This window comes from Hyaloscypha bicolor, assembly GCF_002865645.1.
Source record: "Hyaloscypha bicolor E unplaced genomic scaffold K444scaffold_50, whole genome shotgun sequence".
Classification (NCBI taxonomy): domain Eukaryota; kingdom Fungi; phylum Ascomycota; class Leotiomycetes; order Helotiales; family Hyaloscyphaceae; genus Hyaloscypha; species Hyaloscypha bicolor.
Genome location: NW_020194552.1, coordinates 457,654 through 481,785, shown reverse-complemented (window position 1 = coordinate 481,785; position 24,132 = coordinate 457,654). Strand labels below are relative to the sequence as shown.

The window sequence follows — 24,132 nt, the reverse complement described above, 5'->3', positions numbered from 1 at the left end:
ATAGAGCCGCAGCTCGTGTAAGGCGGGTGTCTCGGGAGGTTGGTCATGACAAACGACCTTAATGGGAAATTTCCAAGAGGACCGGAAAGTCTTCAATTGGCTCGCCTGTCGTACATGGATTGGATTGAGCAAGATTGCTGCAAAAGTTGGGGCCGAAACGGGGAACTCTTCTCCGGCTGATGCACTGAAGCTCAGCACAGGTAGGGTTGCTGGGGAGTCTACAGCGTAAATTTAGCTGGTTAAGCCGTGTGCTCCGCCGAGTGAGATTACAGGGGTCCAAAGTAACCAGTTAAGATTTTCGTCAGGTATCAGCCAGGCTTGGCAGAAATACCTAATTTCCGGTATGATACGTATTGATGCCAGAATCGTAAGGTATCAATACTATCAATACCGAATCGATTCTTAGTAATACTTTGCCCTATTTCTAAGGCCCCAGCTAATTTTGGTGCCATCGTCTGAACTATACCAAATAACTATATAAATCATAGCTTTATATAATACAATATAGCTTAATCTGAGTCATTTATACTCCCATTTTTAATTTTCGATAATCCAGATACCTTTAAAATAAGCTCTCAGCTTCCAACCCTCTCTCTAATCTATATATACTTTCCACATATCCTCCATTCTACCTACCCCCATATATACATATATATACACACACATATATATATACTAGTCAAGATGGTAGCTCAAGCTTAGCAAGATCTAGTAATCTGGACTTGTCTTAATAACTATAATAACGTATATTACTTCTTTTATATAGGAGGTAATAAACTAGAGCCATCTATTATTACTAGTAGCCCTTAATAGCGAAATACCTTTAATATTACTAATTCTGCCCCCTTAGATATTATAATTAAGGGTCCCTATACTTCTAATACCTTTAATATCCCGCTTCTTCCTGAGATTATTAATATAATCTTGACTTAATAAGTATAAGTTACTTCTTTATATTTTATATAATCTATACTAAATAATATAGTAGCCAAGTTAATATCTATACTCCTTATACTACTTGCCAAAATAGTTAAAGCATTTTTGAGAAGTATTTAAGGGTTCCTGAAAAAGAGTAATATAAAGTATATAGTAACTATATTCGTTATAGTTATATAACCTATTATAGTATACGAGATATTAATAATAATAGAGAAGAGGGTAATAGTAGAGAATAACTCAAACCCCCTTAAATTATACAAAATAGCCGGGTTTTAAAGCCTAGATATTATCCTAGCTAGAGTATCTCTTCTATTATAAATAAATAGATAGAACTACTCTCTTTATATTATATAATTACCTGGCTTTTATATAATACCTAATAGACTATATTAAGCTCTTAATATTTGCTCTTTTTTGATTTTTCTCTAGCTAGTTTTAAGGAAAGTATTTAGAATTTCACTTTTTTTCTAATACTTTAAATACTCTTATATCTTAATAGTTACTGCCTCTATTTTTGCCCTATTCTAGTCTATTATATATTAATCCCCTAAAAATACTCTCTCTAGCTTATTACTTATTAGTAAAATAGAGAGAATATTAATAGCTATAAGAAAGAGCCTTAGCTAGTATTATTTCTATATATTCTAATATTACTAAATAAGGGCCCTCTATTTACTAGAATTATATAATACTAATAAGTTATAGTTCTTAAACTTGTCTTAACTTATAGGCCAAGCTACTATCCGAAGAGATATAAAAATTTAATTAAAAGTATCTAGTTCTAATATCTTATAAGATAAGCTATTATATGAAAAAGCTAGAGAAGTAGATATAATTATAGCTCTTTCCCTATACTTCTTCTAGAGTTTTTTAACCTTAACTAGAACTGGTTTGAACTATTTCTTTAGCTAGTATATTTTAATATATCTTATATAATTATAAGGATTTAAAATTAATATAATAGTATAAATTAGAGATATATTAGTCTTTATATAATAATTATCCAGAACCTTATATACTGTCTTAATTCGGTAAAGAAAGTCTTTTTCCTCTAGATTCCTACTCTTCTAATATTTAGTCTATTAGAATTAGTATAATTATATAATAAAAAAGGAAAACTTATATTCTCTTTTTAGAGATATTTAATTAAAATATCTATTATAAAAAGGATAGAATTAAAAGAAGTCGAGCCCTTAGTAATAAGAGTAGCTTATATAAAAGAATAAAGAACTTCTTAATTATATAAAGCTTTTTCTAATCTTTAGAAGTCAAGATATCCTCCTTAAGCTTCTTTTTATAGTCTTAATAATATCTTTCTACTATAGGCTATAAGTTAAGTAATATAAGAAGTATCTTATACTAGCTATTTTATCTTATATAATTATCTATTAGAATTAGCCTTTTTATAAGTATATAGAACTTCTCTATTCTTCTAGCCAATTTACAAATATAAACTATAATATTATATACTTGGCCAAGGGAACCCATTAGCCTGAATTGGGCCCTTATTGCCTCTATTATATTAAAGACTTTAGCTTGCTTTTGCTTATTATACAAATTAAGCTTCTCTAAGCTAACCTAATTCGTAAATAAGAAGGCTTATATAATTAGATTAATAATATGGCCCAGATAGCAAATATACTAGTAATTTGCTTCCTAATTTAAGTCAAGTATATTCTTTAGCTTCTTTTAAACCATATAATAAAGAATATTATTTATAGAAGTATTATTACTTATAATAGCTCCAAGCTTATTAATAATACTATAATTTTAAAGAACTAGCCAAAAAACTACTATTTAAGCCTCTAATCTATAGCCAGAAATCTTCTTTAAAATAAGAAGGGCCTTTTATTACTTTCTATTATATATAGTAAAGTAACTATAGATTATAAGTAAAAGCCATTAATTTAGAGAAGTCTAGATATTAAGAAAGATATAAATAAGTGAGAGTATAGCCTGGAGTACTTATTATATAGTATTCTAATATTTTCCCCAAACTTCTTTAATTAAGCTAGTAATTCCTAAATAAGAAGTTATAATTTTGCCTATAATAGCTCGGTTTAGTAATTAGTAAAAGATATAGAACTCTGGCCATTTAACAAGAGTATAAGACAAATTCCATATAATAATAAGAGAAATTAAAGCTTTAGTAATAATTGAGCTATTAAAATAGGCTTCCAGGATCTCGGTATTAAGCTCCTCTCTCTTGCTTATTCCAGTAGCTTATTAGTAATATTACTTTAATTACAAATTAACTACTACTTGATTCTTGCTCAAAACCTTCTTAATAATAATCTAGTAATAGCCTTTCAAGTACTTCTTTATATTCTGAGTAATAGAAGTACTATATAGCGATTTTTCTGAATTAGTATAATAAGTATAATAAAGATAAGCTTGGTTCTTCTCCTTAGTAGGAGAATAATAGTACTCCCAAGCAGGAGACCTCTATTTTATATAATTCTGGGAAGTCGAAATTAATTCTGCTAAAGTGGAAGCTAAAAAGGAAGAGTCTAGTTCAGATAAAGAAGACATTTTAAGAGTATAATCTAAATGGAATCGTAATATGAGGTGAGAGAAGCAAAGAGAGTAAAAATTAAAGGGTGCGGGGTAGAAAGCGGTATAAGAATCGATTCGGTATCGATATGTATTAATATTAGTAATACCTGAGTAATACTATCTAGTATTAATACCGAATCAATACCTCAGGTATTATTGCCAAGCCTGGTATCAGCTTCCCTTCTATAATACAGGAAACAGGATACAGCTTTACTGTGTTCTGTTTGCTATACATTAACTATATCTTTATGGTAAGTAACCCAAATACTGTTTTCTAACCATTTTCTAACTGTATTATAACCATTTCTAAAGTATTCCCAAGCGGGGGCTTCTACCGCCCCCCGGACCCCCGGCAAACTCTAACTAACCAGTACCCTAACCCCCTAACTTAAGCGTTTCTAAACTGTATATAAACTGTTATAAAAACGTTATAGAACCGATTCTATCTTCAGGTTGAAAAGTCGATTTTCTTTAAGTCAAAAATCAGGGAGAAATAACCCAGTGCGTCCTTATTCGCAACCCTGTACCTCACCCGGGAGCACACAGGTTAACCCAGTGCGCTGCTTACCGGGTTGCTGGGTTGTATCGTTACCTGTAATAATGTAAAAAGGCTCTACCATTACGTACCGTAATGAGCTTTTATTGTTACAGCACGTGCTTTTTTTAAGGGAGATTTTCGGGCTTTTGGGTAGAGGCCCTTTCTGAGATATTTTAGGCTTTTAAGGGCCTAAAATCAGGGCTTGCCGAGCTTATCTCGGCTAATTTAAGGGTCGCGAGTGAAGTGAAAGACTATACTATATTAGGAGGTTTCTAGTACTTTTTGGGCTTAGCTTGCCTTAACTTCCTTACCTAATAAGGCTTGTGCATTATAATCGCGAGTATATAATAGAGGGTCTTTACCTGTCTTTGTAATAGCAGTAATAGGGAAATTACGTGAATTATCCAGATTTTTTTCAGGGCTTCTTATTAAAGACTTTATAAACCCAATAATATTTAAAAGTATACTAAATGTTATTACCTCTTATTTTATTAATTGTTTTGGTATTAATAGTTAATAATTAAGAGAGATAAAGAATTCAGGAAAGAGATTTTTTACTACTACTTACTTATTACTTGCCGGATTAGGCTAGTATATTATATAATTATAATATAAGATATAAAATACTCTTATTATTATACTATAGTAATAATAATAATATATTTTTCTTTTATAATAAAGTAGTAATTCTAGTATAAGATATTTATTAGCAGGTAATAAAATAATAGAATGAATTAGTGAGTTATAAAACTATAGTATTAAATTTAGTATAGAACTAATCTCTATTTCTTCTATATAGTTTAGGAAAGCCCTCTCTAAATAGAAGGCCCTAATAGTATATATATAATTAGTAATTTATAAGTCTAATATATATAATATAAATAGTAGTTAGTTGGGATATTAAAGGGCTACTAATCTCTCTAATTAATACCTATAATATCTGAGGTTTATTATATATTCTTAAATTATATATAACTCTACCTATATTATAACTATACTTTTCTTTTAGGATCTTGTTTCTAAAATTCATTAATCTATTCTAGTAAATATTTAATCGATTATTTATTTAATTAATATAAACTTCTAGTATCTTAAGAGATAATTTTACTAATATAATCTAAATAATAAATATAAAAATTATCTAATTAGATTAGAGCTAAGTAAGTAAGAAGAAAGAGTAATTGTATTTCAGATATAGAAACTAGCTAGTAATTATAATTTTATTTAGGATCTGAGTATTTATTATATTAAATATAGTTATATTATAATATATTCAGATTTTCGATCTAGAAGAGAGATATAGTATAGGTAGCCGGAGCTAAATATAGTATATATAGTCACGTGAGTAACTAGCCTGTAATTACTATATAATAGTATTTTAATTAGCTCAATTTAAAGTATTAAAATACTACTTTATAAAATTAATACTATTTATTAGATCTTATATTAGAATAATCTAAATAGTTATATAAAAAGAATTTAATAAATATTTATATAAGAAACTTATATAAATATTTCTGAAGTTCTGGAAATTATTTATAGGCTTTTAGAAATATATATTAATTAGTTATACTAATTTCTAATTAGAACTAGTATAAAAACTAGTAGTTAATTCAGGTAGTTTTCTATTTCTATAAAAGAACCTCTTTATATTACTATATACTTTCTTTCTTTCTAATAATTATATATATAATAACTTTTTCTATTATTACTTTCTAGTTTCTTCTTTTACTTTTTTTTCAAGTTTTCTTTAATTATTTTTAATTAATTCTATAATATCTTTTTCTGGCTTTATTATCTATTTCTATAATAATAAATATAAAAGTAATTTTATAGCCTTTTTTTCTATTACTAGTAAATACTTGAAATATTTTAAGTATTTATTTATTAATTCCTTTACTTTATATACTATAGTATCTAGTAAGAAAAATTATAATTATTATAATAAGAGTTCTAAGTCTTATATATTAGTAAGTTCTTTAGCTTTAATATTTATTAAAGCTAATATAATTTCAGATTTCTTACTACTTATTAGAGGCTTACTAATTCTAGAAAAATACTATTATAACTTTTAAGAAATTTCTTAAAATATATTCTAAATAGTATTATACTAATAAGAATAATACTATTAATTAAGTTTTTAAAAACTAGAAAAATACTAATAAGCTTCGGAATTCTTCTTTCTATTTTAATAAAGTAAATAATAATACTATTTAGATTAGTATTTTAAAAATAAGTTTTTTCTAATATATTTAGATATTTACTAATTTCTTAAAGAAATACTATAATATTTATCTTTAAAATATTAACTTTATTATTAAGCTTATTACTAAAACTACTAAATAGTCTATTACTAGTATTTTAAATACTAATAATATAATACTTATAGTTATTTAGAACCTAATTTTAGAAGTTTAGGCCTTTTATAAAATATATATAGCTATTATAAATTTCTTATTTATTTCTTTTAATATTTTTAATACTAATATTATTATAATATAATTATATTCTATTAAAAAATAAGCAGATTTCAGAAAATATTAGCTAATTCTTTACTAAATTCTAAATAAAGCTAGTATTTAGTATTTTTATTTTAGAAATTAGAAATTTATAAGAATTAGAATTTATTTATTTAAAATATTTATAGCTAGTTTACTTATAATAAATCTTTTTTAATTCTAAATCTTTTTTCTAATAATTTAAATATAATTCTTATAAGCTTTAATAAAATTCTGGAAAATCTTTATAAATAAAAAAATCTAGAAAAAGAGTATTACTATTATTATTTTTAGTCTTTTCTTAGCTATTTAAATTTTTTCTTTTTTTTTAAATAGCCTTTTTCTTAATAGTTTAGAATTCTATTTAATTTTAAGAAATTATTAAAAAATAGTTTGGATTCTAAACTATAGTTTTAGTTATATAATTTTAGAAGTTTCTTGAAATTTTCAAGATTAGAAAAAGTAAGTAACTAGATATTATAATCTTTAGGCTAGGCTTTCTATTTAATTAAATACTATTACTTTTTATTTCTACTATTTTATTAGTAATTAATAATAGCTTCTATTTTCTATTCTTATTTTTTATTATTATTTACTAATTCTGAAAGTTCTCTAAAAAAAATATATATATAGCTTCTAATTCTTTTTTATTATATATTTTTTAAAAAAAGAAATATAAAAAGTTAAATATAAATAATTATATATATTTAGTAGTTCTAATTTATATACTAAATTACTAATATATTTAAGAATTTTAAATAGATTTATAAATTTTAGCTTAAGCTTTTTTATTTTAAATTTAATATTTCTTATTAATAATATTATTTAGACTTTTTTAAAATAGTATTTAGCTAACTAGTATTTATTATAATAGGTTTTCCGGTTATTTTATATATAATATTATAAATTTTTAAGCTTTTTCTATTTTATTTTAAAGGTTTCTAGCCTTTTATATATAGCTAGTATTTTATAGAAATTAAAAATAGTATCTATAATATATATAAAAAGATATATTTTATAAAATCTAATATTTTAAGTTATTATATATAAATTCTATAAAAAACAACTTCTTAAATTAGTTATTTTTTTAAATATTATAATAATATTTTAAATAATATTTCAGGATTTAATTCTATTTTTTTATCTAATTATTTATTTAAAAATAATAAGCTATACTTAAATACTATTTATATATTAAATAGAAGTAGAAAGCAAACTAGAACTAACTAGTAAATACTATTTCTTAATTAGAAATAATTCTATTAAGAAAGCTAAAAATTAAGAAAATATATTTTTATATAATTTTAATAAGCTTTAAAAAGTTAATAGTTTTATAATATATAATATATCTTATTATTTTAGAATACTAGTTAATAACTATAAAAATTATATTAAAATTAAAATCTTTTATTAGATTTTTATATAATAGTAAATCTATAATAAAATCTATAGAAATCTTATTCTAGAGTCTTTTAGGCTATAATAAACTACTAAATAAACTATATAGTAAATACCTCTTTATTTTAACTCTCTAGTAAATATTATATCTTTAATAATAATTATAAATATTTCTTTTTATATTTTTCTAATATTAGAATCTTTTAAGAAGCTTAAAAATCTTTTCTATTTTATAATATTTAACTATTAAATTATTATAATAAAGCTTTATAACTTCTTAATATAAAGCGGAATTATTAGATATAATAATTCTTAAATAGTACCTAAATAGATTCGAATTATTTTTCTAGATTTCTTTTCTTTTAGTATCTTTTTTATTAAGCCTTTATTTTATAATATTTTAATATCGAGAATTATTTCTCTAAATTATCTAAATAATATCCAGAAAGAATTTAAATAAAGAAGCTAATACTATAGCTCTTTTAATAGCTATATATATCTATATATAAGGAATTAGATATTTATAACTATCTAATTTAAAAACTCGGAAAACTAAAAAGTTTTTAGTTTTATTAAATAATATAATTATAAATATTTCTATTATTTTAGCTATAATAGTAAAGCTTTTAAAATATCTTTCTATATTTTATTTCTTAACTAATTCTATAGTTAAGAAATCTATAAAATAATTTATTTACTTATCTTATAATAAATATTTCTTCTTAGTTACTATAGATATAGTAAATATTAAATAATACTTATTTTAAAGAAAGAACTTTTCAGATATTTATAAAAACTTCTAAATTATAATTATAAAAGCTTTCTTTAATTTATTTTAAAAGATTAGAAGCCAAGTTATATTAATAGAATCTTCTTTATAATTAGATCTTCTATTAGATCTATTTATTAAGTTTAAAATATCTCTATAATAAATAATATTAAAATTATATATTATAAAATATATTACCTAATATACTTAATAACTCTTTAAATATTTTATTTCTATAAAATATTAGAGATTATTATAGTCTATAATAACCTTAATTATAAACCTAAATTCTTTAAAGTAATAGTACTAATACTTAAAAGCTTTAATAATTATAAGTAGTTCTCTATTATAAATACTATAATTATATTTAATTCCGAAAAGTTTCTGGAATAAGAATATTATTAAATACTAGTATTTTTTCGGGCTATTACTAGAATTAACTTATTATAAAATAGTACTAGTAATTACGAATTTTAATATATTAGTTTTAATAAAAATTCTTTTAGAAGAATTAAAATAAACTAGAATAAATATTATAATAAAAACTTTTTTTTAAAGTTTTAAAGCTTTTAGCTACTTTATTTATTTATATAAAGGAACCGGATTTCCGGTTCTTTTCTATTTCTTTTAAAAAATCTATTAAATCTATAGTTACTTAAAAGTAATAGTAAATAAACCTATAATAGAAATTAGTAAATTTAAGAAATATTTAAATATTATAGAATAATTCTGGTTCTAGCTATTTAATAATACTATAAATCTATTTAGAATCTATATAAATATTTTCTATTCTAATAAAAAAGCCCTAAAATTTGATTTTTTTTAATATTAAACTTATATTTACTAAGTTTATAAAACAGGTTATATTTATATAGCTTAGTAAATATCTAGTAAATATAATTATAATATTTATTTTTATTTCGGAAATAAATAAAGATATTATTTAAATAAATAACTATAAAATAATTTAAAAGTCCTATAAATATAATATTAATATATACTTGAAATATAACTAGTATATTAGTTAGCTTAAAAGGTATTATAAGATATTTAAAATAGCTATAATAGGTCCTAAAAGCTATCTTTTACTTATATTCTTTATAAATTCTTAACTAATAATATATATTTTTAAAATCTAGCTTTATAAAGATTTTGGCTTTTTAAAGCTAATTAAAAGTCTTATTAATAAAAGAAAGCAAATACTAATTCTTAATTATAACTTAATTAAGTCTATAATAATTAATATAAAGATATAGCTCTTTATTTTTCTTGGAAATAAAAAGAATAAATACTTTTACTAGACTTTTATTAGGCCTTATCTAATATTTATAAAATATATCTTATAAATATAGATATAATACTTCTAGTTAAATCTCTAATAGATTATATAAAGGCCTATATAAAACTATATTATCTATATTAATAAAGTATTTAATACTACTAAAATTAGGAAGTTTCGAAGCTTTATTAGAGTTAAAAACTTCTAAGAAATCTTTATATTTATTATTTCGGAAATAGATAAATATTTTTAAAGCCCCTTTTTAAAAAGTATTAATTTATTATATTAAAAACTTCTATTTAATATTATTAGAACTATATAATAAAATAAAGATCTAGTAATTATTATAAATATATAAAGCCTATTATCTAGAATAGTTATATTTGCCTTTAATTAAAAATAAGACTTGAAATACTAGTTTAGAATACTAGTTAAGCTTCTTACTAAATTCTTTTAGTATTAGAATCTTAATATTATTAGGCTATATAGATATATATATCTATTACTTTTTAATATAATTTATATATTATATAAGAGTTATTTTATAAAATTTCATACTAAAAATAAGGCTATAAAAGCTAATATTCTTATATTTATAGAACCGGAATTTAAAAGAATATATTTTATTATAATTATCTATAATAAATATCTTAAGATTATAGATTTAATAGACCTTAAATTAGTTTTTATAAAAGATTATAAATTCTTAGTTATATTTAGCTAAAATAATAAAGCCCTGGCTTTAAGCCTAATTATTATTAAGAAAGTTATAGTCTAATCTAGTATTACTAAGTTTATTATATATTTCTAAGATATCTATTTCTAGCTATATTAATCTTATTTAAATAGTTATATAAAATAATCTATTTTTTTTATTATAACTAAAATTATTAATATTTAAGATTTGGCTTTCTCTTTTTCCTATTTCTTAGAAAAATCTTTTCTAAAGTACTTCTTTATAGCTATAGTATTAATTTACTTCTATAAATACTTTAATTTTTCTATAGTTTTAGCTTTATTAGAGTTCTACTAAGCTTATTTAGTATATTTAAAATACTTTATACTTTCTAAGAAGTGTTTTTTCTATTTATAAATTTAATAAACTATATTTAAAATAGAACTAGTATTCTATTAAAGCCTTAAAAGAGCTAAAGTATTACCTGAGATTTTCTTATATAATTTCCGGAACTTATTCTTTCTTTTTTAATAGTCTTATAAATTAGAATTTACTAAATTAGAGTTTTTAGAAATAGAATTACTTTTACTAGACTTTTCTATTTTTATTTTCCTTAATTTAAGATAAGTAATATATTTTACTTTCTAAGCTTTCTTAAGTTACTCAGAAATAAATATTATCTTATTTTCTAAAAGAATAAATATAAGTATCTAATAAGTCTTATAATTAAATAAAGTAGTATTAAAAGTCCGGATCCAGTTTCTTTTAGAATATAGGTTCTAGTTAACTTTAAAACTAATTATTTAAATATATAATTCGGTAACTATTTTACTATTTTTCTAATAAAGATTTTAAAGTTTCTTAAAAGTATCTTATTAATAAGTTTAAGATACTTGAAGTATATTAGTTAAATAGGCCTTAAATTACTTTTAATAGACCTTATATAATAATAGGCTTTACTTTATTATAGCCTTTTAAATATTATAAGATTTATTTCTAAAGGCATTTATAATAGAGTTAATTCTAGAAAAGTATTTATTATAAGTCTAAAATTAGATTCTAAAAACTATTTCTAGAAAAATATAAATATCCTCTATTTTTTAAGAAATTTTCTATAATATAAATTAGATATCCGGATTTTAAAAAGCTTCTTTTAGTTTAAATATATTTTTAGAATATTATATAGTAGCTTCTAATAGATAGTATTAAGATTACTCTTAAAGGTTATTATATTAGAAAAGAAAATAGGTTCTAATTCTATTTCAGGAAATTCTCTAATAGAAATTATTAAGAAAAAGAGAATAGACTTATAAATAGAGTTTCTATAAAATATAATAAATTATAAGATATTTCTGAAAATACTTTTATATTACTCTAATTATAAAATATATTAGTTAATTGCATTTACTAATTCTTGCTTTTATTAGAGTACTTTGACTTTAGTATATAAGCCCTATTCTATAGTTTGAGTAATAGTAACTTAAATATTAATTTTAGTATCTTAATTATTACAAGAATTATTTCTGTTATTATTACTGGCTTTTAGAGGCTTCTAAGAGGCCCTATTAAAAGTATTAGATAAGCCTTTACTATTACCTATATTAAGGTTAATCTAGTTAACTTCCTTTATAGGAATAGCTCTAGTAAAAGGTTATATATTTTACAGATTTCGAGATATAATTACTTATTAAACTACCTTCTTTAAGAATAGAGAGATTAGCTTATAAAGTATTTATTAGTAAGTAATAAGATAATAGAATAAATTAGTAAGTTATAAAACTATAGTATTAAATTCAGTATAGAACTAATCTCTGTCTCTTCTAGAAGATTAGAAAAGTCTCCTTTAAATAGAAGGCCCTAATAATATATAGTATATCAAAAAATAATTAAGGCTAATTAATTAGAATTAATTATAATTAATTATAATTATTATATAATAATATAAAAGTATACTTTTTTAGGCATTTCTAAAGATTATTAAATAACTAATAGCTATATTAATAAAATATAAATAAAATCTATAAAACATATATAAGAGTATAAAATTAGTCTAAATCTAAAATAACAAACTAGTTTTTGTTATGTGGCACCAGTCACGTGGTGCGATTACACGTGACTTAGCATATAGCCAGTGCTTCCTTAGCCTGGCAGATAGCCTTTAGCTCAATTCAAGCTCTTTACTACTACTGGAACACTGGAAATCAAGGAGGTTCTAGCGCCTTTAGCTTCGCTTACTAATTAGTACTAGGCCTGGTTTAGTAAAGAGCGCCTTTAGTAATACCGAATATGGCTTGCCCAGACCTTATTTTAGCCTTATCTCAGCTTCCGAAGCTCCAGAGTCATGTGCGTAATCACGTGATAAATCTAATTAATTATCTTTAATTATCTTTGATTATAATTAAGTATGATTTAATTAGCTTGATTTTGACTTGATTTGATTTGAGTAGGGGGGTCTAATCAAATCAAACCTAATCATTTGACACACTGATAGTATATATATAATTAGTGATTTATAAGCCTAATATATATAATGTAAATAGTAGTTGGTTGGGACATCGAAGGGCTGCCGATCTCCCTGATCGACACCCGCAACATCCGAGGTTCGTTACATGCCCTTAAGTCACGTGCGACCCTGCCCACATCACACCTAGGCACAAGTTAACGACTGCCGATCAGTAATAGTGCGGAGAAGCTCGCACTACAGTAGGGTGCCATAAGTATTCGACCTGGTACGTATACACGGAACCAATCAAAGCTGCCACAACTGAACAACAAAAGATCTTATTGGTCCAAAAAGTGGGACTCGCACGTACCAGGTCGAATACTTGTGGCACCCTACTGTAAACCAGGCCCCCTGTAGGTTTACCCCGTAGGGACTCAGGGGCTTTAGTGCAAGTCTTGGCGCATGATTAATAATCGTACGCCTGTCGGCCGCACCAAATAAACCCCTGGGATTTTAGTACGCATTAGCAATACAGTCATTTATTAGCACTACATTATTTTTTGCTATTAATATACTTTTTTATTATATTATATAAGCTCTTATATTTCTAATAATAAGTATAATTTTTAAAGCTTATAATAATTAGTTTTATTTTAGTAATTTAAAAGAAAATATTTCGTGGTACCAGTCACGTGGTGCCACTACACGTGACTTAGCGTGTAGCCAGTGCTTTTAGTCGGGTGCACAGCCTTCAGCTCAATTCAAGCTCTTTACTACTACTGCAATATTACCTTATTATAATAAAAAAGAAAAAAATAATAACTTATATCTTTTATAATTTAATTAATTTGAGGATTTAACCTTTAATTAAAGCAAATAATACTCTTTCTTATAATAATTGATTTTTTATTAACTTAAAAGAAAAGAGCCTTATTTTTTATAATTTAATTAATTTCGAACTTAGCTTTTAATTAAAGTAAATAATGCCTTTATTTTTATAATTTAATTAACTTTAAAGTTTAATTCTTAACTAAAGTAAATAATGCCCTTATTTTTATAATTTAATTAATCTCGAAGTTTAAATCTTAATTTATAAATAATACTTTTTTAATATTAATAATTTGAAATTTGAAATTTGAAATATAATAATTAATTTAAAGTTATTAATTTAAAATAAGAATATAATAATTAGCTTCGAGTTTTTTATTTAAAATAAAAGTAATTATTTTAATTAAATTATCCTTTATATAATTACTTTTTAATTAATTCAAATAATTCAAATAATTCAAATAATTCAAATAACTTTATATTTATAAATAAGTTCAGTTTTATAAATAATATTTTAAATAATACTAGTTTTAAAACTAATTTTAAGGCTTTAAAAAAGTAGTTATATATTAAATAATAATTATTAAAAGCTAATTATTTTAGGAATTTTATTAATATCTTATTTCTTTTATATATTTAAATAAATATATTTAAATTTAATATTTAAAAGAAATAATATAATACTATTAGCTAATATTATATAAGATTAATTATTACTTAATTGGTTTTATTATAAGGCTCCTAATATAGCAGGGTGCTATGCAAGTAGTCAAGGTAAAGGAGTGGAATATAGGGTAAAGTATAGAGTGAAGCGTGGAAGTATAATTGATTCCAAGAACTGGTTCTCAGTAATAAACTAATCAATACCCATTTCCAAAGCTCGCATGCCTCCATATATAGAATCTAGTATTCCGCTGGATGTACGGAAGCACTAGTCCCAATTTGGGAGTGCGATCCCACATAAGCACTAGCCTAATTAGGCTACTAAATCCAGCTGGACGCTCGTTAATATATATATTACATTTATTTAACTAGCTAGTATTTTTATTATTTTTATTATTTTAATTAATATTTCTTTATATATTTTTTTTCTTTTTTCTTTTCTTTTATATTTTATATATTTATAAAATAAGAAATAAAAATCTTTAAGCCTTATTTTATTATTTTAGCTTTATTATTATAGTTAATTAATAATAAATTAAACTAAATAATTATTAATTAAAGTAATTAATATTAGTATATAAAATACTAACTTTATATATATATATATATAAGAATAAATTTAGGCTTAAAAATAAATAATATAATATTAAAATTAAAGAAAATAAAGAGCTAATATTATATAAATAAAAGAAATAAAAGAAATATATATATAAAAGTAAATATTAGTTTACTAATAATATATAGTATTATTATATAATATATATAAAGTACTAGTTATATTCCTTTATCTGGCAAGAAATAGTTTATACTAGTACTCGTATATAAATATCCCTTATTTAGTAAGAATATAATAATCTCCTCTAATTAGGCTATTTATATAATACAGCTACTAGTATAGATTATTTCTTGCTAGATAAAGGAATAATTAGTAAAATAATTCTTATTTAGAAATAAGAAATATAATATTATAATATTAAGATAATTTCCCTAAATTTGCTAAGCCTAATTAGAACTAGTTTATAAGTTAAGTTATATATATAATATAAGATTATATAATTAGTAAATTCGTAATATAGCTTTTCTAATAATAAGCAAATATATATATAATTATTTATTATATAATAATAATTAAATTAAATACTAATAATATAAAAATAATTATTAAATAAACAAAATAAAATATAATAATTAAATAATTAATATTTTTTTAAAAAGTAATAATAATAACTTTAAATATTATATATATTCTAAAGTTTTAATTTAATTTATTATATATTTAAGTAATTAGTAAAAATAAGCCTAAATTTTTAATAATAACTTATAAAAGTTTCTGTTATATATACGGGTACTAGAGAGCTTAGCTTTACTTACTCAGTAGCCCCCTTTTATTTAGCTAGATCCAGAGGCTCTCTTTAGAGCTTCTTTTAATCAGATAACTACTTATACAAATTACTATTCCTTACTATTTGCAATAGTTTCTATTAATTCTTTAATAATTTTTAAATTATTTAAATAGTTATATATTTCTTATAAATAATAATATTATTAATAAATAACTATATTACTAATATATACTAAAATATTTGTTATGCTTTACCGCTTCACTGGTAAATTTAGCGTCACGTGACCGCGATGAGGCATGCGGCTGGGGCTAGTATTTAGAATACCAAAGCTCCTATACTTAGAGCTTCTCTCCTTAGTTTAGAATTCTCGGATTAAGAGCCACTCTACCTTGCTTTTCAAGCCCAGAGACCCGGTTTCGTAATAATATTAGGCATTTATTTTAATATAACTAATAGATATATAATTAGTAAAATATAATTCTATTATAATCAAAATGAAATATACTAATATATTTTATTATTCCGAATATAAAAGTAATTCTAATAAGCTCTCTAAAATAATAAGGCTTTAAATAGTTTTTATAACTATTATCTTAACTAAAATAAAAAGAAATTAATATATTAAGTTATTAGAAAATATAAAGTTTATTAGAAAATACTTCAAAATTAAATTAAGGAAATAATACTAAAAGTAAAAGTTATAATAATATAGTAGTAATTATTACTAAAGAAAAAAGTAATAATTTAATAATATATTCTAAAATTAAAAATATAAGAATAGTTACTAATAGTTTATAAGAAAAGAACCTCGATTTTAATAAATTAATATATATAAAGCAAGGTATTATTATTTATTTCTAAAAAAATTTGGTAAGTATAATATAGTATATATTAAAACAAAAATATATTATCTTACGAGTAATTCTAGCCGTATTATAAGATTAAAATAAATATATAGTTATTAGAATATTAAAAGTATTATAATATATTAATATATTAAAGGATTTGTAATTATAATAAAGGTATAATTAAAAATCGATTTTTTGGGGTGGGCGGTTAGGTATGGGCGGTTGGCTAGTGGATACTTCTATGCGCTGGAATATAGTCCGCTCAGAGGTAATAATCGTGCGTCAGGACTTGTACTAAATCCCCTACGTCCCTGCGGGTTTAGTGCGTATTAGCGATACGGTCAAAAATCAGCGATACGGTCATTTTTTTCACTATTATATCGATTTTAATTAATTAAATATTAATACCATGGCCAAATTCGACCCAGAAGAAGAGAAAAGGATGGCCCAGGCCTCCGATTTCTATGCCAGGAACCCATACGTCAAAAATTTGCGATTGCGCGTTAATTCAGGGTCAAATTGTGCCTCTGGAAAGCGCGGCTCGCTGGCCGATTACCACAAAACACCAAAGGGGGCTTTAATAAGGCCCTTTATCGTAATCAGGAAAATGCCTTAAAGCAGTTTATCGATTTTTTAATCTACTTAGGCCATAATATTAACCTCAAGAGAGTGCAGGGGATAGCTAATAAGATTCTGGGAGAGAGCGCATCCACCCACCAGGCGACGTATATTTGCACATAATAATAAATGCTAGGTAGAGAACTTGGTTTTGTCAAGCCACTCCCCCCTTCCCCCTTTATTTTATAATAATGGCTTTGGTAATATAGTTAGATTAGCTACTAATAGAAAGGAGACAATTATTAGGTATACGAATTAAGACATGGTGGTTGTGTAATTAATTAATTTCTTAGAATCGAAGTATTTTGGGGGGGTCGCCGACAAGGTAAAGTGTATAATATTTCTAGCATTTTATACTGCGTATATATGTGATGTGAAAGTAAGAGAATTTCAATTATTAATTATAGTATAAACTCCATATAAACTGTAAAATATTTTTCTTTGATTTTCACCAAAATTCCGAAAATTAGTGTTCTAAAAAAATGACCGTATTACTGATTTTTGACCGTATCGCTGATACGCACTAAACCCGCAGGGACGTAGGGGATTTAGTGCAAGTCCTGACGCACGATTAGCCTTTCCCCCGCCAGATTGGATAGCAAGCAGCTCAACCCCTTTGCGAGCCGAGAAACTAATAGAGCGTCTTTAACTAGTGATATAAGGGGAATTAGACAACTTCTGAAACGTTAGCTCCTTGAATACTATTGAAATTAGGGGCCTGAGGCCCCTAATAGGCTTAGTAAGCCCTGGAACCGAACGCCATGGGGCTGTGCGCTAGCTTAATACCCTGTCCAGATGGAATACCCTGTATAGCTGGAATACCCTGTAGTATGCCCTGTAAAGCTGAATTGGTTCAGCTGGCATAGGTAAAAGGCTCAGCAGGTTTAGGGGTTTAGTGCATGTGATTTAGGGGTTCAGGGCTATATATACGGGCTACTTACCACTGTAGAACAGCAGTCAATTCAGTACGTTTTACTTGATTTGCATTGCAAGCACGTGACCCTAGCTTCTTTATTTAGCTAGTTCAACAAATACCTGTGCTTGCGGGGGGTCAGGTGTGGTGATCTTACGCGGCCTGCGCTAACCCAATCTGCAATCTGAGAGTGCGAGAAGGGTTCACGCCCATCCCGCTCAACCGCCCAAAAATCATTTGACTATAACCATACCACGAAATGAAGAAAAACATCTCAAATTTTTAGTACTCCGACTGGGGTTGACAGGGATATAAGTGGGCGGTTGAGTGGGATGAGTGGTTGGCTGGTGAATCCTTCTAGCGGTAATTGAAACAACGTGGAGGGAACAAAAATAAGTGATAACAAGCCTTTTCCCTCCCGTCCCTCCTGGCCATCCCTTCAATTGTAACTAAAAGAATAATATATATTCGGAGCAACCCTTGAAAAATACTGGCACTCATCGAGATGGATCCTATCAGCGCAGTGGGCATCGCCGCTGCATCCTTACAGTTCGCTGGGGTGGCTGCCAAGGGCATCCTGGGCGCAATCGGATTCTTGAAGAGCCTGAAAGAAGCCCCAGTCCGACTAACAGAACTTCTCTGCGACACAGAAAAATCAGTCGCGCGGATTATCCACCTGCAGCAGACCTTACAGGACCCCAAGTCTGCACTGGTTCAACGACTTTCCCACAGCCAACACGCGGCTCTTGCCACCATCGTAAATGATGCATGCCAGACGACAATCAGCTTGCAAGAAATGCTGGGGCCACTTTTTCGGACTCAGAATGCACAATCGCAAAATGTTACTAAGTTGTGGAGGAGCGTGGTTTCGGTGAAAATGGGACGTGACATAGAAAACAAGATTGAAAAGATCCAGCGACTCAACAATCAGATCATGAGAGAGCTTCAGCTCAGCGGTCTTGATATCCAGATTCAACTCTCGTGAGCGACTTCCGTGTAGATATAACAATATTTCTGACGAACATTATATAGGGATACTTCGGAGAAAGCTCTGGCAGCAGTGGAACAGTCCCGTTCAGAAACAGAAACCCGGTTTGACAGCTTGGAAACACTCACAGAGGGCGTCCATAGCGAACTTAGAGAAGCAAAATCTCATGCTGCTCAGGCGCAAATTTGCAGCACCGCAAATGCGGCACAGCTTGATAGGATCGGATCTAGGATTGAGGAAATAGGGCCTAAGATGGATGAATTAGGGGCATCTTCACACGAGGTGCATATGAAGGTGGATGGACTTGGCGAGAGGGTTATATCAACGCAAAGTAAAATAGCCTCCCAACTGGAACTAACGGTCAGACAAGAATCTAGCGCCACAAAGGAGGAACTCCTAGAATTGCGAAACGCCGTCATGCCAGTCATCATGGGAATCCAGACTAAGTTATCAAGTCTTGACAGGGCGGCTGCCTCCAGGCTTTCGGACGGAGATAAAGCAGACCTAGTGACGCAGCTTCGACGGGAGCTTATGTCTCATCCGGGCACTCTCCGAGATGCCTGCGATTATTTGACGCTTTGGGATAATTTGTCGCCAGCCCTTGCACCAAAACCATCACAGCAATGCCGTTGCCATTCTCAATGGAAACAGAAGTCTGTGGCACGTGGTCCCTTCTACTTCCGCTTTAAAACAGGAGGAAGCCATGAGCCGACATGCCCGCAAAAATGCCCCTCCGCACTTTCATGGAAATACCAGCTAGGCATCCAGCTACTTCCTTTCCTGAACAAGACCGTGGAGCTGACATTTGGAGCAACATTTTGCGGCGGGGGTTTCCAGGTCGAGTCGCCGCTGACGGTGTTTGCAACGGTGAAAAGATCGGAGTCACGCATCTTCCAGCTCTTTGAACAGTTTCCAGACCGGTGCGGGGCACGGAAAAGACGTGTGAATCAGCCAGCCGCTTGGTGGAGGCTGCAGAAAGGTGACCGCGAGCAAGACTATGAAATGTTCTTTGGCTATACGTGGGACGTCGAAGTCGCAAAACACCAACTACAGCAGGTCCACGGCTCCCTGCTCGAGGCAAGTGAGAATGGTATCGGCTCTATCAGCGATAAGGATGAATATGGACACACTATCCTGCACGTACGTAGTGAAGAAATAGGAGTTTGACCAAAACTGTCAAAGCACAAACACACCGCTAACGAGACAAAAAGGAAATTATTACATTAATTGGATTACTTGCTCCAGTTTATGCAAATTTGGTCAATGAAATTGATACGCTGCTAGTACTAGCTGACAGATACGGGGTTGATCAAGATGCCGTCGCGAACAGTAAAGTAGGATCCCGACGATATTCCACTTTTGAGATGATAGGCTGGAGTGGATTCAAGCCCAACGATTTGAAGTAGGTTAAGAGAACTGCCAATTTTTTTGAAAAGGAATAAAAAAAATCAAATGGGCATTAGACCTGATTTTTCTAATAGGAACTGGACGGTCGCAGATGCTGCTCGAAACTGCGTGAAGATGTTCAATTCGGAGCTTCGAGAATTCTCATTTCTCAGCCGTCTCTCTAGTTTCCGCATCGATTTCCAGAGATGCATCCATCAATCCGGCGGTGATGATGGTGATGATACGGAATTTCTGTTAGCTAGATTGGTAAAGGAGCAAGGTTTGAAGATTAGCATCAGGTCTTCGATACTGAGAACGGTTCAGCGAGAGCCGTGGTTATCTAACTGTAAGGTTTCCCCTCTCATTTTCGTGGTCCGCAATTAAATTATATCATTTAAGCCTAATTTTCTTTTATTCAGACTTTTTCGAGGGCGATCTTGCACGTGCCATCTTGAACAGGAATATCGACCGCTTGGGGCAAGCCCTCCCCATTATCGACTTGGAAGCAGGTTTCGGTTCCAGTTGCATGCCTCTCAACGCCCTTGATCTTGCAGTTGGTTGGCCTGATGGCCTACGACTCCTCTCTACAGTGTGGACGGACGGCATTTCTGGCACAATTGAGTTAGCTGCTTACGAGAACGACTACAACTCCGTGACCGTTCTACGCGAATTTCCGCTTCCCCTATTCAAGGATATCACGGAGTCGATGAGCTATATGAGAGCTTTGCTCTATCACTTTGGTCAATTATTTCTCGTCCACCCTCTAAAGCGGAGACGAGATAGCCTAGCTGAACTTGCCCGTGAATACCTGTCGCCAGGCGATCAGGCCCTCTTGGGTCTTACTGAACGGAAGACTCTGGACGCGCAGGCCAACACAGTCTACCAGCTCCTCAAGAAAAGATCCGTTCCAGTTCCTGCTGGCTTGAATCCAGGCCCGGCTATTTCAGTATATAGCCTCGCTGTCAACACGTATAAACAGCATTCCGAAGCCTTCTATTTCTCAAGAATAGTAGAAACCCTGTATGCGCTTTATGCTGCGGGATTTTGCGACATAGACGAAAGAGATGACAATACTTCCTACACCCCACTAGAATCAATTCTAAATTCCAATGTTAGCAGTGATGAGATCTGGGTAGAGATCAGTCTCTGGTTTCTGAGGATGGGCGCTTCTCCAACATTCCGCGGCCCAAACACGGTCAACAATATATTATTTGGTGTTGCCAAGTCTCTCGCTTCTTACACCGAGAAGCGTTACATTGAGAACTTTACTTCGGGTCGAATGACGGCGTTAGTTGAGTACGCGGCTGGTTTGTACTCACCAGTAGAGACAGATCAATGCACCTGCTTCTGTTCGTCGGGGGGATGCTTGCCACTACACTATCTTCTTCGCGACGCGGGATGGTGGACTGATTGCAGCTGTCACGACCACAGGGGCTACCGAGTCGTTTCCTGGATGGTCTCCTGCGGCATTAAGGTTACAGGCGGTGGTGATGAAGAAGTCGAAGAGCTCTATCTCGAGGAAGCGACGCGGCTGGAACTCTTCAACCGTCTCGGCATGATCCACACGTGCTGTTCTTCTGGGAAGCCGGTGAGGAGCCACGCCGAAATAAGACGACTTCAAGAAGATGACGATTCAGAGCTGAAAACCCAACTCGATCTATTCATGACGTCATATCGGAACTCGCGCCGAACATGGCCAGTGCTTGAAGAGGGTTTTGTATTTGTCACGCCCTTGCAGTGCGGATGCTGGGATGAGACGAATCGCTGGAAGAAGTATGCAAAAGGGGGTCTTGTGGCTCATTGGGACTGGTGGTGGACTAAAGTAAACCGGATCTTGCTCGACACTCTCGCGCATAGGCGAATAAGGGTGGTTAAAGATTATTCTCGCATCCAGGCCGATTTGCTAAAACAATTGGGCTATGATGGCCTGGAATTCACTGAGGTTATCCGGCGGCATTTCGCGGGCTACATCGACTTAGATCAACCGGCCCTCGACGGCGAGGAGACAGAAATGGACTCGGCGGGTCGCGAGGAGGAAGCTGTGTCAATTGAGGGCGGTCTAGCTAAACCAGACGCAGGTGCTGGTCAGAACGAGGGGAGAATCTTCGTCCCTAGGAAGAGGACGGAATTATTGGAAGCTGTGCTCAGGTTCTATGAAGAGGAGGATTTCTTCCAGGATGAGAGTTACGAAGAGCCGGCTGCCGAAGAGTGCTCAGAAGAAAAGACCGCAGAAATCTGAGTACATTTGTGACAGGGTCTATTGGTTGGGCAAACCATTGTATAATAGCCATTAGATAACGTCCCCCGGTCGAGTCTTATCTGTGGAGGAATTCTACGCAAAGTTTCTAGAAGCGGTTAGGGGAATAAATTTAGCATCTTGAATTGTCTTCGGAAGAGTATTGGCGGGCAATCTTTTTATATATGCATCGATGGTGGCTAATGTAGTCGTTACTCTCTGTGGTCTACCCCAGCAGTAGCTGAGTGCTGCATAAAATCCCTTTTCGTCTTTCTGAGATATACGTAGATGAAAGAGCTGCTTGCTAGTCGCTGATCCAACGTAAATAACTCGAGTTTCGGTCGCAGCTCCCTCCAGCCTCTCGCATACAAGCACTTGGATGTCCTTCAATATTCCTTCCGTCAAACACTCCACTTTGTCCCCCCTTTCCTAATGTACTTAGGGCTTTCTTGTATCGGCCGTACCATTTGTCGTCATCTTTCCGAATACCTTTCTGGAATATTTCCTGGAGCTTCTCGGCCTTCACCTTGCATGACTTCAGAATGTGTTCCAATGCCTCCTCTGCCGTCTCGTGGAGCGCTTGTGCCACTGCTTTAGCACTGCAGAGAATATCAATAACTAGTAGAAAATAATATAATACTCTTTATATTTATATTAATAGCCTTGTTTATAAAAAACTATTATTTAAATATAAATCAAAGTAATAATTATTTCTTTAATTATAAAAAGAAATAATTAAAGGCTTAAAATCTCTCTTGGATTTATAATAATTCTAATAATTCTAATAAATATAATTTTAAAGAATAAAATTATAATATATTTAATATTTTAAACTTATTTTAAACTAGTATTTCTTATAATATATATAAGTTTTTATTTTTATTTTATTTAATAAAAAATAAAAAATTTGAATTATTTATTATTATTATTTTATTATAAGAAATTCTAATTACTCGAGTTATAAGAAAATTACTTTTAAATATTATTCTAATAAATTTAAATACTTTTTTAATAAATTTAAATATATAAAAATTAATTAAGGATTTTCTAGACTTATAATAATAATAACTAATAAGTTTATATATAATTTCTAATATTTTAAGTATATTTTTAAATATATTTTCTTTTATAAAGATTTATATTTCTTATAAAATAATTTCTTAATTAATTTTTAATATATAAAATATATCTTTTATAAATTATTAGCTTTATT

At 28.6% G+C, this 24,132-nt stretch overlaps 1 protein-coding gene across 1 annotated transcript; it reads left to right on the top strand.

The window, feature by feature from the left end:
• Positions 1 to 18,814: 18,814 nt before the first annotated feature.
• On the top strand, positions 18,815 to 23,100 carry K444DRAFT_660999 (uncharacterized protein; the record flags this gene model as incomplete). The annotated part of the gene is made up of 5 exons (XM_024886526.1): positions 18,815 to 19,290; positions 19,342 to 20,437; positions 20,509 to 20,699; positions 20,779 to 21,029; positions 21,103 to 23,100. 5 exons carry the CDS (start codon positions 18,815 to 18,817, stop codon positions 22,920 to 22,922), a joined length of 3,834 nt encoding a protein of 1,277 aa, XP_024740445.1. The 3' UTR covers positions 22,923 to 23,100.
• Positions 23,101 to 24,132: the final 1,032 nt, after the last annotated feature.